General features: G+C 36.5%; 1 protein-coding gene across 1 annotated transcript; it reads right to left on the reverse strand.

The window, feature by feature from the left end:
* Positions 1-259: 259 nt before the first annotated feature.
* Gabra6 (gamma-aminobutyric acid type A receptor subunit alpha6) lies at positions 260-15,959 on the reverse strand. Its single transcript, XM_057774532.1, has 9 exons — positions 15,628-15,959; positions 15,317-15,435; positions 14,687-14,754; positions 12,521-12,741; positions 12,359-12,441; positions 11,931-12,074; positions 11,394-11,546; positions 10,213-10,472; positions 260-1,319 (listed from the first exon to the last, which is right to left on the reverse strand). Exons 1-9 carry the CDS (start codon positions 15,663-15,665, stop codon positions 1,044-1,046), a joined length of 1,362 nt encoding a protein of 453 aa, XP_057630515.1. The 5' UTR covers positions 15,666-15,959; the 3' UTR covers positions 260-1,043.
* Between the last annotated feature and the right edge of the window lie 1,278 nt (positions 15,960-17,237).

Here is a 17,237-nt window from a genome sequence, read left to right on the forward strand (position 1 = left end):
AGATCATCAAGAATTGGGGGAAAGACAGAAGAGACAGCCCATCTAGATTTTACTGTTGATTATGAAGAAGCAAAAGGAAGCAGTAATTGTTTGACTATGACTCAAGGCTTCTCAGCTGCTCACTGAGCCTGGCTGTCTCATAGTGCCTGTATATCAGAAAAGGTGTTACTAACACTGGGCAAGAAAAAGCCAGTTTGTGTCTCAGTACCTAAGAAAACTTGTCTCTCCAACTTTATGAATCAGAACCAAAGATGCAGGCTTGTTATAATTTTATTTAGTATTATATTCAGGAAAGTTGAACATATGAGTGAGTGGTAACCATATCAGAATATACAGTCATAATACACAGAGTGACCTTCCTAAAACCTCCTGGTGTTGTAGCAAACATATTCTTTTAAAGGTGAATTCAGTGGGAAGTAGCAACAGTATTGCAGCAAAACTAAAGCTATGTACATATGCATACATAATTTATAAACTATGTATTATTTATATGTATATAATGCCACATTTTATTGAGGTAACAGAACACAGCAAGGTTAAAAAGAACTGCCTAACTCAATATAAGCTGTCCAATGCCACTGAAAGTTCTTGTAAATCCATAAAAGCCTCCAGCATGCTGAGTAAACGTACCAATAATATTTAGACTAGAAACCAAGCCAAAATAAACAAATTTAAGGCAAGCTTTAGCATGTTTGAGTTTGTCTGCCTTGTGAAAAATGTTATTCGGAGTGACAATTAAAAATATTGACCAAGGAAAATAAAGGCTTGCAAACTCACCCTGAATCTACCTTATCTGTATATATTAATATTATTAATTATTTTATTGTATAGAAAAGCCATATTTTCAGTAGCCTTCTAATTCAATTTTGAAGAGTAGCATCATTGTTTTGGGCCCATACATGCTTATTCCACATTATGTATTACAGGTATTCAGCTTTCACTTCATATCTGAAATGAGAATATCTATACAAATCTCAATAATTTGTGTTGCTGTCAGTGAGGAAAATGAGAAACTGCTGCATCCAGGTTATCCTGGCTACAAACTATTCAACAGTACTGCTCACTTCCATTGTGTCTTTGGAAAGGTAAACTATCCAGTACACAAGGTTGAATCCTGCAAATGCCACTGGGAAGAGAATTCGAGAATACTGATCTATTTTGCTAGAGCCCCCAACAGCTGGTGAGCGTGGTGGGGGAGTGACAGGTGTTGACTGTAAGATAGGCGTTCTACTGAGGACTTTGCTGGCCTCAGAAGATGGAACGATCGGCAAAGTCAGGGAGCTGATCCTCTTCTTCAGGTGGTATTTGGAGTCAGAATACTGAGGAAGAAAAATAAAGATTGTCAACATAACAAAAAAGCAGAAGTCCCTTGTTTAGACAGTCATGACTGTCACCACTCACACATATATTAACTATATCATTTTTCTAAGAGTTATAGCACTTACATACAAAGCTTTTACTGAGTGTGTGTGTGAGTGTGTGTGTGTGTGTTTCTGGTGCTAGAGTTTAAATGCATGGCTTTGTGCATGTGGCCTATGTCTCTACCCACTAAGCAAAACATCAGTCCTTTAAGCAAAAACTGAAGGTGGCTAAAATTTTCTTTTTCAGTTTTGAGCTGTCTGGGAATTATACTCAAGATCTCATATGTTCCAGGCAAGTATTCTACCACTGCCCTCCATCCTACATCAAAAACAGTAGTTTGCTTCAATCTGACATCCTAAAATTGAATATGTCAACATTAAATGCCAAACATTAAGTATGCTTGAGCTATTGTATAGAGAATTATGCAATTAAGAAAAGTTGGTACAAGTCATAAAATTATATTTAAGCCTCTATATAAAAAGAGACTGCGCTTTCTTTTCCTAGCCACCTGGAACCAAATACACAGAAACAATATTAATTGCAACACTGTTTGGTCAATAGCTCAGGCATATCCCTAGCTAGGTCTTCCATATTACCCATTTTTATTATTTTATATTTTACCACAAGGCTTGTGGTTTGTTACCTCACATTTTGCTTCTTGTGTGGCTACATGACATCTGCCTGACTCTGCCTTTTTTCTCCCTGCATTCAGTTTAGTTTTTCTACCTAGTTATTTTCTGTCCTGTCATTGGCCAAAGTAGCTTCTTTATTGACCAATGGTAATAAAACACATTAATCCCACATCACCTCTTAGCTAATAAATGCATATAATTAAGTCTCTTCTCTCTCTCTTTGTCTCTCTCTCTCTGTGACTCTGTCTCTCTCGTGCGCGCGCGTGTGTGTGTGTGCACATGTGCATGCTCATACATACATGTATGCATGTGTCTGGGGGGTGCATTCCATTTAAAACATGTGGACAATTACCACAAGAAAATCTTAGTTTGTTCACTGTTAACAGCCTTCTAAAAAGTTCTAGCCTAAATCTTCATATTCTCACACTTAGGACTCTGAACCAGATGAAATTTAAGAAAAGAAGAATTAGCCAATGTCCCTAAAACCAATATATATCAAAGGCTAATGCTTAAAAACTTTAAATCAAGTGGGAGAATGTTTTTATCCTGATATATATATCTTTAAGTCTAGTAGTTGGGCACAAAAAGCCTTTACTGTCCCAGTGAACTCTCCTCGACTGGTCTCTCTTCCTTTGAAATAATCTCAAATGATTCACACACTAACCTGAATGCTGTTCCATGTTCTCTATTCCTGAGTTTCCATTCCTTCTAAAACCATAAGACATGTGAGTTTTAAATGAGATATTAAGTGCATCAATAAACATTAGTGAAAGTGGATATCAAAAAAGTGGGGGCATGCTGTTTATGATTGTACTTCTACTAAAGCTCCAATTTCATGCTGTCTCATAGCAACCAATTTTTTTCTCTGCTCTAAACTATTGAGCCTAGTTCAGAGACTTTGGCTCTGTCTGATGTTAAATCCTTCCATGTTGTTGGAGTCCGGGCATGTTTCTGTTGTTTCCTGCTGTTTCCTGTCTGCATATTATAACAATCCCTTTCCTTGGGGCTAAGTTGTTTTACTGGCTCTTTACCTTCAAATACTTGCTTAACATTCCCCCTCAATCTTGTAAAATGGCCTTGTTTCTTCTCTGGCAACAAAAATCACTTCTTAGCAGAATGGTATACTATGTTCCTCATGGGCAGACTCCTGTAGCTAAAGCCAGAAACCCTGCAGCCAAGGAATGAGACAGCCACCTCTCCTGTGTTGGCTTATCCACAAGACAACAGTGGCCTGCTGGTGTGATGACATTTGGGCTACAGGAATATCAACTTAAACAATCTTTTTGATTTAATTTGATTTTTCTCTTTATTCTCATCTTCATTGTTTGATTCACCATGGAAGTTTCTGATTCTCTTAATAACAGCTGTCATTTTAAAGAATCAAAGCCCACTAGGATTTTCAGAAACCATGGAAATATCTGTTTCTTCATAAAAATAAAGAAGCGAATCTGATTTTATATAATTACAGTGATTTCCATATGAAGATTGCCTTATCTATTTGCCTGGTACTAAGGTTGGCATTTTTATAAATTTGATAAGACTTTTTTTATTAATTTACAGAACTAAACAAGGAAAAGAGAATATAAAATAGGTAAAGATCTATTTTCTGATTCTGGCCATAAAAGAGTGGCATTATCTATTAAAACTAAGTAATATTAAGAACTAAGTCCCTGTGGTTATTAGACTGTGTGTTATATCAGAGCAACAATATTTTTATCTTCATATATCATGCACTAGATCTTACGGGATAAAATTGGCACTATTTCCTTAATGTTTTATGCCATGTTTCTCAGTCTCCAATTTGATTAGCTAATTTTATTTTACACATTAAAATATTATTAAATTATCATCTACCTGAGAGCATAAAATGTCACCATTTCATTCTCAAAAAATCCATAGATTCATAAAAGCCATTCTTCCGTACATGTGAACACTAAAATCCTTTGCCCTAGTAAAATTCCTAAGATCATGATGGAGTGGAAAAGGACAAATCCTCAGAGACTTTCTTTCCAGACTCATCTGAACATCACATACTACCTGCCTGAAACTTGCCTTTCTTTCTATTTCAGGCAGAAGGAGGTCAGATCTGTCTCATTCATTAAGATTGAAAATATGACTGTAAAATATAATACATCATAAAATTATAAAGTGTTATTCCTTTTCCTCCCATCATCTTTAATGACTTGGAGTAGAAAAGCTCTTTCTGAATATCTTATCATCTCCAAATTGTCAGAGATTGCCCAGTGACCTTAGTTGAGAGATAACAGCTTAGATTGAGAACTAGGAAAATAACATTATCCTGGGACTAGGAGCCCATTCATCACTTCTGCACCAAGCTCTGTGGAACATCTAAGGGGATGAGACAGGAGCCTAACCCCATGTTACAATCCCACATCTACTACTTACTTGTGATATGACTTAGCTGCACCATCAATATCGAAGGTTCCAACTCTAACTAAGCCTCAGTTTTCATCTTCAATGTAGGTATTATTACACCTGTCCTCATGCATATTTTCCTCTTTTATATGAACTTGGACAAAATATACTCTGTGGTTGCTTACAAATATTTGCTTAGCAAATCTTAGCTCTATCTTTTCAATTATCTGCAGTATGTGTCAGCTGCCCATTCTTAGCACTAAATTTCCTTTTTGCTGGGAATTATGTTCCCCTGTTGTCATGCATTTAAATATGATAGAAAGCTCATACATCACTGCCATCACCAATGATGATAACACCTTTATACACTTTTCTGGACTCTTTAGAGCTCCTGTAGCTTTTTTTTTTTTCTAGAATTAACTACTTCTATTTAGTCTCATCTTCTTTTATGCCATGACATCTTAATGAAACATGACACATTATGTTCAAGCAAGTGTGCCTTGACAGCAAGGTGGTGGTGGCACACACCTTTAATCCCAGCACTTGGAAGGCAGTGGTAGATGGATCTCTGGGAGTTCAAGGAGCCTAATCTATAGAGTGAGTTCCAGATTAGCCAGGACTGTTAGACTGAAACCCTGTCTTATAAAACAAAACAACAACAAAAAAGAGTGCCTATCCAGTACATGGAACATAGTACATTTTCAAAACTTATGTTTAATTAACATATGAATAAAAATGTAAATATTTTCCAGGAATTGATGAGCACTATGAGGAAACTGACATGAATAATTTTATTTAATCATTGAAAATACCTCTAATGTCATATTAAACTCATTTTATACTTAAAAAATAAAATGTAATAAGGAAATTCACTTAAACCCTTTTCAGGTGCTAGAAATTTCACTTTTAGTAGTTTTTACCCTATGCATCCTGCCAGCATTACTCAGGGTTTCTCAAACTCTGAAATATGAACATTTTAGGTTGGGTAATATTTTCTGGATGAAGACTGTCATCTATATTATTGGTCAATATGAGGACCCCTTTTTTACAAGGTACTAATAGCATACTCACCCCAACTTGTTACAATATGTAGATATTGTCAAATGCCTACTAGGAGAATAGTTTGAGAATGGCTGTTTTAGGATCTTGCTTGTTCCCTGCCAGCAGTGACTGGACAGGGTGTAACAAATGGGAGGTGGAGGTAGGGGTGGTGTAGGGGGGTTCTCGTAGAAGCAAATGCAATATTCTAAAGAAAATACAGGAGCTCTGTCTTTAATATTGTACACTGGATAGGCAGTTAAGAATTGGCAGCCAGAAGATAGTAGGTGCCAATTTAGAAGAAAAAAAAAACATTACATTTCTGAAATGAAAAGAAAGCAATTTTTGCAAACCCTTTCAGCTACAGGTTAGCGTCAGACCCCACCTGCTCTATTGTAAAGGAGCTCAGGTTGATGGTAGAATAGGCTTTTGTCAGAGTCCAGATGAGAGCTCAGCTTGGGGCTGTCAGGGTTTTGAGTGGAACACCTGTGGTTTTGAAATTTTCCTGGGCTCCCCTGCTGCTGAGTACCATCCTGCTCTGGGTATTTTTAGCCCACCTCTTTGTTTTAAGTAACATTATATTGCAAAGGTGCCTTAGTTAGAGCATTCAAGATCATACTCAGTTATTTGGTGTAGGGATAAGGCATTAAGGAAATAATTTGTTTTAACCTAGTATTTTAAATAAGGTGGCCAAAATATGCAATCTCTTAGAATTATTTTTAGTTTTGAATTTTTATTTTATTTCTATGAGTTTTCTGCCTGCGCATATGTCTGGGCACCATGTGCATGCTGTGCCTGGTAGCTGAGGAGACCAGAAAACAACACTGATGCCCCTGGAACTGGAATAACAGGTAGTTATAAGTCATCATGTCATAATAAGCCACCATGTCAGTGCTGGGAACCAAGCCTGAATCCTCGGCAAGAGCAGCTAGTGCTCTTAACCAATGAGCGATCTTTCAAAGCCCCAAATACATCTCTTAATAGAAATAATCTAATCAGGTCCCATTCCTCAATGCACAAAACAATTATTTATAGAACTGGTCAATGAATTCATCAAAATAATACAAAATTTAAAAAACAAAAATAAACAAAGAAAACACTAAACAAACAATATTTATAAACTGTGCTCAAGAACATTATGTTAATATCATGGCAAAATTACAACTGTACTGATAATTTTTTTAAAAAAAGTTTGTGTTGGACCAAGTATTATTGATATCATAGAGGATTCCAGAAGGTCCTCTGAGAAATCTCTGTTGGCATCCATCTCGTGCACCAGTGCTATTAAGGAATCTAGGCTGTTGTTTGAATGGTACAGACTGAAAAACTGGGTGGGGATTTGATAAACTGCGTGGCAAAATGTTAACAAATGACATTTCACCTAATCCACTGCTGTCTCCCCATAATTTATAGGATGGAACAATCATGGGGAAGGGAAACCTAGGGCTTTCTGCTTCTTAGAGTCGAGATCTTGTAATCTTAATTCAACCCTTATTTCTGGGAAGTAATGCTGTAATTCAAAGAAATCTTAGGGAAATTTGGAACCCAAAAGGAACTATTGGCATTCCATCCTTCACATCTCTGGACATAGTTGACTATAGCGTTCAGGGCATGGCATATACCTTCACCTTGAAAGGGAAGGCAGAAAGAATAATTTTATATTCCTCTCTGTGTCCAGGTTCCTAGCAATTATCTTAGGGCTTTTACCCTTGCCAAGATCGTCTTTCTCTTTTCATCTTCGAAATCACTCTTCTAAAAATGCAGACTCCTCCAAAATGAGGCATTTTCACATAGGTATTTTCAGGTGTCCCTGGATCTCGAGCATCACAAATGCTCATGGACTCATTTCTCCCATTGGCTCTCTCTTGCTGCACAAGAGGCTCCTTTCAAGGAAAGACCTTATGATGACACTCCATATTCTGTATAAAAAACTTTACATATACTCAAGGTAAGAAAATTTTACCAAAGTCCCTCATCAGGTGGGTAACAAAGAATGCATAAAGAAGCAATTAATATATAGTTACTGTATGCCCTTGCTAATGAAATTTCTGTCAATTTTATATGCAGATTTTACATGCAGATTCACAAGAACTGTCACATCTCTTGTAAGGAACACGTGCCATATCAGGAAATGTGCTAGTAGAGGAGACAGGTGGTGGATATAGAGAGCACTCAAGAGCATGACGAAGAGGACCTAGACCTTTAAAGTAAGAAGGAAGCAAGCCAATTAATGTATTTCAACTTCACCACAGTAATCTGAAGTTTCAATGGCCAGCTCCTTAAAATAAGGTGCTGGTTATAACTGAATAGGCATTTTTAAATGTCATGGTATTTGGGGAAAAATAAACTGACCTTGCAATCATAATATACCATTGTATAACATAAATAGCCAATGTGCAATTTGTGTTTGTTCTTCTCAAGTCTATAAAGCCACTTGCTGAGTTTCACCATGAACAAATGAAATATAAATGTTCTACATAATCATATGTATTTATTTTTGATACTTTTAGAGTGTATATTTTTGATTTGGTTAGTTTTTTTTATTTTTACACTTTAGTCTTTCAGAAACAAAAAAATATATATACCCTACTTGTTATTTTCAAATATTTTAAGTAGTGCAAGCTTCAGGAAAATAGAACTTTTCATAAGGACAAATGGAAGTTGCTATAGAAATTTTTCTGAGGGTATTTGAATGCATTTTTTAAGTGTAGCTTTCTATAGGACCAACTCATCATGTTACTGTTTTAACGTTACAGAAGACAGTTTATGTATGAATACCTGGGATCTGACATTCTACCATTTAATTGCTTAAACCTTTAAAATAATAGCCTGATATTATTTTAATGATAGCTCTAAGTCTTCTCCAAAGATTTGAAATTATGTGCCCTGCCTCTTTTAGTCTATATGTAAAAATAAAAAGGATTTGCCATTTTCTCCCAATTTACTCCAGCATTAAATTGATGAGTATATTAAAAATAATTTTAATTGCTTTTTATTTATCCTATTTCTGATGAGTTTAACTTTCTTTCCTGCTCTATTTCTCAAACTTAGACTTTACTATTTTCTCTTGAAAAAAAAAAAAAAACTTAGCAAGATGGGAGCTGGGGAAATGACTCGGGAAAATGACCAAGCTTTGTTCCACTTTATCTGTAAAGACTAGATGTAAGCTCCACACTGTGTATTAATTAAGCTTCTTCCTTTCCATTGACCCCTTTTAAAACAGTTTTGAATTCTGATAAATAATTCTTTAAAGACATATGCTAAATTCAAATATAAATTTTAGATAATGTAGATTCTATGTGTATGCATACAATAGAATTCATTTTTTCACAAGTAAAAATATTTTTAAATAATTAAAACTTAACTTGCCTGAAAAATGTTTTGTATGCATGTCAGACTAAGCCTAAAGAATATTTTTGTTATAAATACTTTCCTAGTATATCTGCATTCATAGATTTTCTCTCTGCATATAATTATACACAGAAAATATCACCAGGTCAAAAAAAGACTTTGGAAAATTCTGTCATCTGTTTTAAAATGAGTTTTATCCAATAGTACCTGCTCAGGTACCTTTGTTTCCCTCAGACATTGTTAGAGATGAATGGTATTAGACTCTAATATTTTAGACAACAGAAATTATACAATCAATTCTTGATTTTTTTTCCACCAGGTCATATTTCTGGTAAAGACCATGATACTTAAGAATGCCTGCTCAGCATGACCTCTGAGACGGGACTTTCCTATTTGTAAAAGCAGGAAATTAGGAATGGATCAATTGGTGGTATTTTCTCCTTTTATTCCCTTTGCACTGTTTTCTTTCTTTTATTCTTTTTCCCAATATATATTAATAATAGTAAATAAAAAGCTTTTACATATCTCCACTAAATGAGGGAATTAGCACATTACATATGGTTTTGGTTAGAAAATATTCAGTAGACTTAAACAATAATGATTATATGTTCAGAATATTTGTATTAATCAAATTTACAGAATAGGATACTTCTTAGCCAAGGACTGCTCTCTGAGGTTTGTATTAAAAGAAAAATGTATGCTTGTCAATCAATTTTCTAATCTATTTTAAAAAGAGGGTAAAAACTTATTCACAAATGAGAATAAAATTGGGAAGTATGTTTGTGACCCTTTAAATAGGGATATATCATTTACCTCTGATTCCAATAAACTTTAGAGACAAGGGCTTGCATATAGCACATTTAAAGAAAGTTTATGAGCATTTCTCAGTAAATAATAAGCCTTTGAACATGAGCTCACTGACACGCATGTACATGATACACTCATGAGAATGTGATCATGGAAATCAGATATATGGGTCATACCTTCATTCAGAGAGCCTATAGTCACTATTTACCTTCTCCCCTGACAAAATAACGGGGTCCCTAGACTTTACTCCCAAAACCACTCATGCTGCAGGAGTTGTTTTATTTCCCTCAATATCTGGGAGCCTCATTAGAACCTTTAAAAAAAAAAAAAAAAAAAAACTTTATTTTCCCTAGTCACTATAAGGGAGTCTGTTCAAAGGAAACTTCTAAAGGCTAAGCAGAATTTTCTAGTCTCCTTTGAGAGCCTAGAGTCTGCCAGCACAAGTAAGGATGATGAAAGAATATCAAAACTTTAGAGCAAAGATCAACGGAGGCTTTTCTTCAGCTTCACCCTGGGAAGCGGGGCGCAACTCTAGTTATATAATTAATGTTCAACAAATACTATTTCGGACTGTTTGTATGCTGTCACTGATTGAGCTCGCTTCCTCTATCTGCTGGGTAACAGTAATAGAAGAGGGAACAATTACCACGACAATCTCAGCTTCCCGTGGTTCAGTGGCTTTTGATATAGCCACAGGGGGAGGAGCTGGAGTCTGTGCCTTCCTTTCGGCCTTCTGTGACTGGAGATTGGTGAAGTAGTTGACAGCTGCGAACTCAATGAGAGCAGAAAAGACAAAAGCAAAACACACGGCTATGAACCAATCCATGGCGGTTGCATAGGACACTTTGGGCAGGGAGTGCCGGGCACTGATGCTTAAGGTGGTCATGGTTAAAACAGTGGTGATTCCTGCAATGAGAAAAGAGAAGAGCGGTATTTAGCATCAGGAATCCTGTAAGAAGATCCAAACTAAGGGCTGGTTAATAAGAAGACTCCCTCATTGGCCACCCCCTAGCGATTTTTTTTAAGAGGGGGAGGAGTGTTTTCCAGACACAGTTTCTCCATAGCTTTGGAGCCTGTCCTGGAACTCGCACTGTAGACCAGGCTGGTCTAGAACTCACAGAGCTCTGCCTGCTTCTGCCCCCTGAGTGCTGGGTGCTCGGATTAAAAAAGCGTGTACCACTGCTACTTTGGAATCTTGAGTAGCAACTTCGCTTTATTCAGCCCACTGAAAGTGAGATACTAGTGGATTTACTATATTAATCAATTTTCCTGGATGCATGCATTAGGTTCTTTCTTCTCTCTCTCTCTCTCTCTCTCTCTCTCTCTCTCTCTCTCTCTCTCTCTCTCTCTCTCTCTCTCTCTTCCTTCCCTCCCTCCCTCCCTCCTTCCCTCCCTCTCTCTCTCTCTTTTTTTTTAAAAACTGGCTTTCTCTGTGTAACAGCTCTGCCTGTCTTGGAACTCAGTAAAACTGTAAAACTCTAAAACCAGGCCTGAAACTCGCAGAGATCCTCTACCTTCCAAGTACTAGGATTAAAACATGTGCCACCACCTTCTAGTCAGGCTTCTCCTTCGTGCTGAGCACTGCCAACTGAGACACACTTAAGTTATAGAAAAGAGCCAGAATTGCTGAAGGGACAATATTTTGCTACTTCGGCACACGACTTACAAAAAGACGAAAGTCATTTTATGTGACATATGTCTCTACGACATATGTGACTCTGTTTCTTCCGTGTACTGAGAGAACACACAGTTGTCAATATTCACCACAAACGCACAGGCATTGAAGTGGAAACTGAACGAAAATAGAACGCAAACGGTGAGACCTACCAAAGACAGTTCTTGCTGGGACCGACTCCTTATTAATCCAGAAGGACACCTGAGAGAGAATGACCGTCATAATGCATGGAGTGTATATCTGGATCATGAAGTAGCCCATCTTCCTTTGTAAGTGGAAGTAGACTGTCATGATTAAGTATTCACCTGTTGGAAGACATGCTCATTAGTAGGGTTGTTGTCGACAGAAAAATGAATGCTGTGGATATAAAACTCTCAAGTGTTTAAGTTAACATTGTCTGGAAGAAAACAAGCAAAGTCATGATTTAAAAATATGTAAAAGTACTACTTGATCAAATGCAAAGAGAAGTATCAGTTTGTCGGCAAACCTTATGTCATTTATTCACACAAAGAAAAATCACTCCAAGACTACACAATTATCCCTATTTGCCCAGTTGCAAACAATTTTGAAGCTATCACTTCAAAATAGTAAATTAAGTCTGTTACATCTAATATTAATGAGATAAAATACTAGATATTTTGAAAATACACACTGGAGTTGTACTACATGATTTTTAAAAGCATTCTTACCTGTGTTAGATTTAATTGTTTCACTAGAAACTGTTTGCCCAATCAAATCATACTGGAGGAGGCTGGAGGATTCCTTTGGGACTTCTACTGAGTAAAGCGGCCCTTTTTTCCATGTGTATATGATTTCACTTTTTGGGTAAGCATCTGTATATTTTAAACAAATGACACAAAACACTAAATATAACTGGTTAACTTTTTTCATTAAAAACAAACATTACCTGCCTTATATGTGGAGAAAGAAACACATTTTTTAGTTTTTTAAACATCTCATTAATGGAAACTTCTAATATTGACAGAAAGCATACTCCTGAACTCACAGAGAGTTCTTTAAAAATATATTTTTTTCTTTTTCCTAGCCTTCAGCTAAAGCTAAATGAGTACATATTTCTAGTTACCTATTTGACTTGCAGAAACTTTGTGTAACTTACAGCTTCCAAACTTGAGTGGGCAAGCGTGTCCATCCATAGGGAAGTTAACCAGCCTCATGGGACAATCAGCATTGATAGTAAGCCTGGAGACATTGAAATATGTACATCTGGTTACTATGGAGGATGCATCCTCAAGGCAACAGAAATAAATGGACAACTCACCTCATGGTGTACAGAATTGTTCCATTCTGCATTAATCGGAAGAGCTTGTTAGGGGTGGTCATGTTGTGAGCAATTGACTTTTTCCCATTCCTGAAAAAAGTGTCAGGCGTCCAGATCTTACTGACCATCAAGTTATTTAAGCTCAGAATCTCAGCAGGACCCCTAAACTTCAACCTCTCATCCGTCCAAGTCTGGCGGAAGAAAACATCCATTGTATACTCCTAAGAGAAAAAAACAAACATTTGCACAAAGTGGAGCATGTCTTGTGAAACAGTTTATTCATTATTTATATGTAATTCTAAATTTAATCAAGAAAGCAAAGTTTATACCAATAACTTCTTAATGAAGCTGAATAATTTGATAATCAATAATGATTTTTAGAATTAATGGTATTTGATTATAATCATTAAAGGACTTTTAATACTAAACAACTTTGGATGATGCCTTATTTTTCTCAAACTTGCAAGGTTTGTAATATTATAAAACAAAGATATACTGGGCCAAACTCCTTCTTGATTCTTAATCTGCTCAACATTTTTCCTCCATATCTACCTAGTCAGCCAACTTTTCAATCTCGATCTTTTCTCTGTAATCCTCCTTAACTTGAAAGAAAAACACATGAAAATATTTATAGTTCAGGTTTCTTGCTTGGATGTCCTACCTTCCCTTAAGCTAGTTTGCTGATTCTTCCAGCATCTCACTCACCTTTACAGTCGGTTCAGAGGACAATACTCCCATGCAGTACAATCCCAACAATACAAACCTTTATTGATTAGTAAATTAAGACTGCGTACCATGGATTTCTGATGTTGTTCTCAGAGAATATACAGGCAAATGAAAGCAAGATTATTTTAAACAGAAAATAGAATATTTAATGTAAATTCCACAATTTTGATTTTTAAACCATGGCTTCACAGGATAATGTTAATTTTGAAAAGAAAATTATGAGGCTATCACAGAAGTCAACAACAAATACCTTGCTACTATGTTGAAGCATTGCCAATAATTTCTTCCCACTTTATGATGCTTATTTCTATAGTGATTAAATTTTAAAAACAAATTTGCATGCAGAATATATCTATACAATCACAAGCCATGCAACGTAAAGATTCTAGTACACAAAAGAACTCTAAGAAGAGACACATGGACAAAATGAAAATAAAGTAAACCCAGACTAGAGTGCTGTAGTTCCAAGTGTTTATAATTGGTTTCTGGAAACTGAGCAGAACTTGAAGGAAAAAAAATATGCTAAAATAACAAGTATCCAGTACTGACTCTCCTTTTTCAAGTCTTATGATTTTTATTTCTTGATAAGATCTCTTGACCACTCTCTGCCCCCATCTGTATCTTCCTTCTTTTCTTCCCTTTTCTCTTCCTCCCACTTCCTCCCTTTTGTCCTGTTTCTCTAGCTCCTTTTTCCTTTGCTTTTTATTCACATTTCTTTATTCTTTTCATATCAGTTCTAAAGTAGGACAAGAAGTCACCAGCAACTTTTATACATAATTACAATTTTCCCAAGAAAAGATAATGGCATCGTTCTTTGAAGACATTTATGACAGTTTCTGTCTTGTTGCTTGTATTTTAGCTTTGTGAGAATAAATACCATTGGAAAACCAGGAAGGCATATGATACACTTTGTTCAAAAGACAACTCCGGGCTTTCCTTGCCACTTTCCATAAATACCCTCTTACGAATCCTACAGCCATCTGTACCTGGAACAGAGTCTCCAGAACTCCCACTGATGCATCCGCAATGGACAAGGTGGAAAGCATGAACCTATCCAAGTGATTCTTTCACTGGATAAACTGCACTGGTGATGGTACATAACAAATGATATGTATACATCGGCGTCTTCCTTATCAGTCTACTCTTACATAGCAAGAACTTTTAAAATAAAAAGAATAATTTTTCTAGGACCTCACAGAAATGGAGAAACTCTCCTCTTTGTAGGACTATTCATTGTATAATAAGTGAATGAAAAAGAGACTTTAATATTAAAAACTAACTCATCTTCAAGAGTCCAAGCAGAGTCAACCATTTGCTCTAGTTTGTATGCCTTCACAATGAAAATATGCACCGTGTGTGCTGAGATGAATGACAATACCTGTAATCATTAGTCTTAAGTTGTAGTTCTCCTTCCTAAATATGAGTACCCAATGTACTCACCATCTCCACATCTGACACAGGCCCAAAGCTGGTCACATAGATATCTGTTTTGACTTCTGTGACAGCACCTACCAAAAGTCAAGAAGGTTAAGGCTATTAACATGTGTTGTTGCTAGACTTTAGTGACTCCACACAACCTTTCACATATCTGAAAGTTAAAGGACAGCCTTCAGTTTTTAAGCTTTGAAAATCTACAATTATTTTAAGGTCATTCATTCACATTAGGAAAGTCTTAAGGGATGGAAGATGTCAAAATCAGTGTCCCCTATTAATAGTTAATACTGCTACTAATGATGTTCAACAAAAAACATCGGTATTGATTGCTTTCAAAGGACAAATAACCAGAAAAGTAGCACACCTGGATAAACTCTTTCTACGTTTCCATAACCCTGTGAGTCAATGAGGTCCATAAAAACAAATACCTCTGTTGAGGACAGTGAGGATTATAACATTCAAATAACTTACATAAGGTCACTGACTGAGGAAGGAGTGAGAAAGGGGTAGCAATGCACACATGAACTCTTCATACCCTCCCTACCACTGCCTTCCTTCTGAATCCTCAGAAGGGTTACAAAAGTGGAATGGAATAAAAGTTCAAGTATTTCATCTAACTGCAATGCAGTGTCTTACCTCCAAATCCTGGTCGCAGACGGTTGTCATAGCCTTCCAGCAAGTTGTCAAGAATCCGACTGACATTTTCCGAGTAGAAATTGCCTTCATCTTCAACTTGAGCTTTTGCACTTTCTAGCCTGACAGTGGAGAGTAAAAAATTCTCATACTTGGCCTCAGAGAAAATACATTGTTTCATGGGTGCTGGTTTACCCCATCCTAGATACCAGACACACCACTCCTATTTACATTCACTGTGCAATTTAAAATTCACCCAGTCCATATACCCTTTCCTCTAAGATAAAATGGAAGAAAATCAGAAAAATTCTTACCATAGAATAATGGACAGCCAGGGGAGAAACACCACCATCCTATGGCTCACTGAGATGCCAGGTAACTGTCTTCCTGCTTCCTCCTCCCCTCAGCCAGCTTTCCTGTGACAATCAACTTGAGAAATCTTCCAGACCCTTCGTATCCCTCATTCCGGTCTATGTCCAGTCAGCAATCCAGTAGATTAAGGGGTTGCCAGGAAATTTTTAGTAGTTCCTTTTATTCTTTTTGTCTTATTTTTGCCTTTTCAGATGGAGTAGGGACATTTGTGGTCCTAGATTAAGTCCTGCAGATATCCAGCCTCCTCTGACTGGTTCAGTTGAGAAATGGAGAGTCAGAACAATGACAATAATTAACTAAGGCATTAGGGGAGATTAAAAGGAAGAAATTCATTGCTAGTTTTGGCATGAAATTAGCAGAGCCTGTGAGGAAATCTGGAAAGCAGTGGCATCTTGCTGATTGAGATTATGTTCCAATGGGCTCAGCATTTATTATTTCTATGGTTCACAGAAGGATTCCTACAAAGCTCTGAAAGAAAATTCAAATATTAGGGCATTTCCTGGATTCTCTTTTTGATTTTCATTGACTCTGCTGACTATAGACTTCCCTGTATTAAAAAATTGTCCCATGGGTAACCAATTAATAGTGAGAGAACTCCCTTTGCTATTTTAATAGTTAAAAACAAAAACAATAAAAACAAACAAACAGTGACAACTAAATCTATCCAAAATCTACAAATTGTAATAAGTTAAGCATTCACAGCTATTTCACTGATGAATCTGATCTTTAGAGGATGATGCAAGGCCAAGTCACCTTTAAAATGCCCAAGTTCTGGAACTGTATGGATTCAAATAAATATGTAAGTGAGTGTGTGTGTGTGTGTGTGTAATGAGGATCACACTTCATACATTCAGAAGACTATATATGTTAGTATCTCTATGTGGTAAATGTCACCTTTAATATACTCAGATGGCTATATATGTTAATGTCTACATATGGTGAAGTCCACCCAAATACATTCAGGTGACTCTATGTGTGACTGTCTACATGAAATGAAATCTCTCCTTAATTCACTCCTCTAAGAATTGGGCCAACAAGATCTATGTGCAGCTTAAAATTACACTTGTCAATGTTTCTGTGGATACAGCAAGAGAAAAGAAGTCGAGGACATGAAAATGGTGATGACTTCAGGAAGTATATGAGCATTTATTTAACATTTTGACTACAAATCAAGCATCAGAACTCCCCTACAGAGATAATTTCCTTCTCTTGGACAGCGTGAGAATATATATCTGGCAACTATCTATGTCCATCTCTTCCTTTGGCGGCTACTTGTTTTCTTTGTTAATAACAAATCTAAACTCTCATTCTTAACAATATGATATTATTGTTATATTATTTCTAGAACTTCCAAGAAAAAAATATATCCTCTTTCTACCTAATATTTTAGCTTCCTGCATGACCACACTTGCATAATTTTGTGCATTAGAAATGTACTATAACAGCCAGGCGGTGGTGGCCCACGCCTTTAATCCCAGCACTCGGGAGGCAGAGGCAGGCGGATCTCTGGGAGTTCGAGGCCAGCCTGGTCTACAAGAACTAGTTCCGGGAA

The sequence above is a fragment of the Chionomys nivalis genome, chromosome 7, assembly GCF_950005125.1.
Source record: "Chionomys nivalis chromosome 7, mChiNiv1.1, whole genome shotgun sequence".
NCBI classification, from domain to species: Eukaryota; Metazoa; Chordata; class Mammalia; order Rodentia; family Cricetidae; genus Chionomys; species Chionomys nivalis.

Bases quoted from the DNA above. Each gene is read 5' to 3' on its own strand.
- Gabra6 (XM_057774532.1), bottom strand. From the start codon at position 15,665: ATGGTGGTGTTTCTCCCCTGGCTGTCCATTATTCTATG. The intron at 15,436-15,627 runs GTAAGAATTTTT...CTCCACTGTCAG, and splicing joins TGGCTGTCCATTATTCTATG to GCTAGAAAGTGCAAAAGCTC. The intron at 12,742-14,686 runs GTGAGTACATTG...TTTTTCTCTTAG, and splicing joins CTGTGTCAGATGTGGAGATG to GAGTATACAATGGATGTTTT.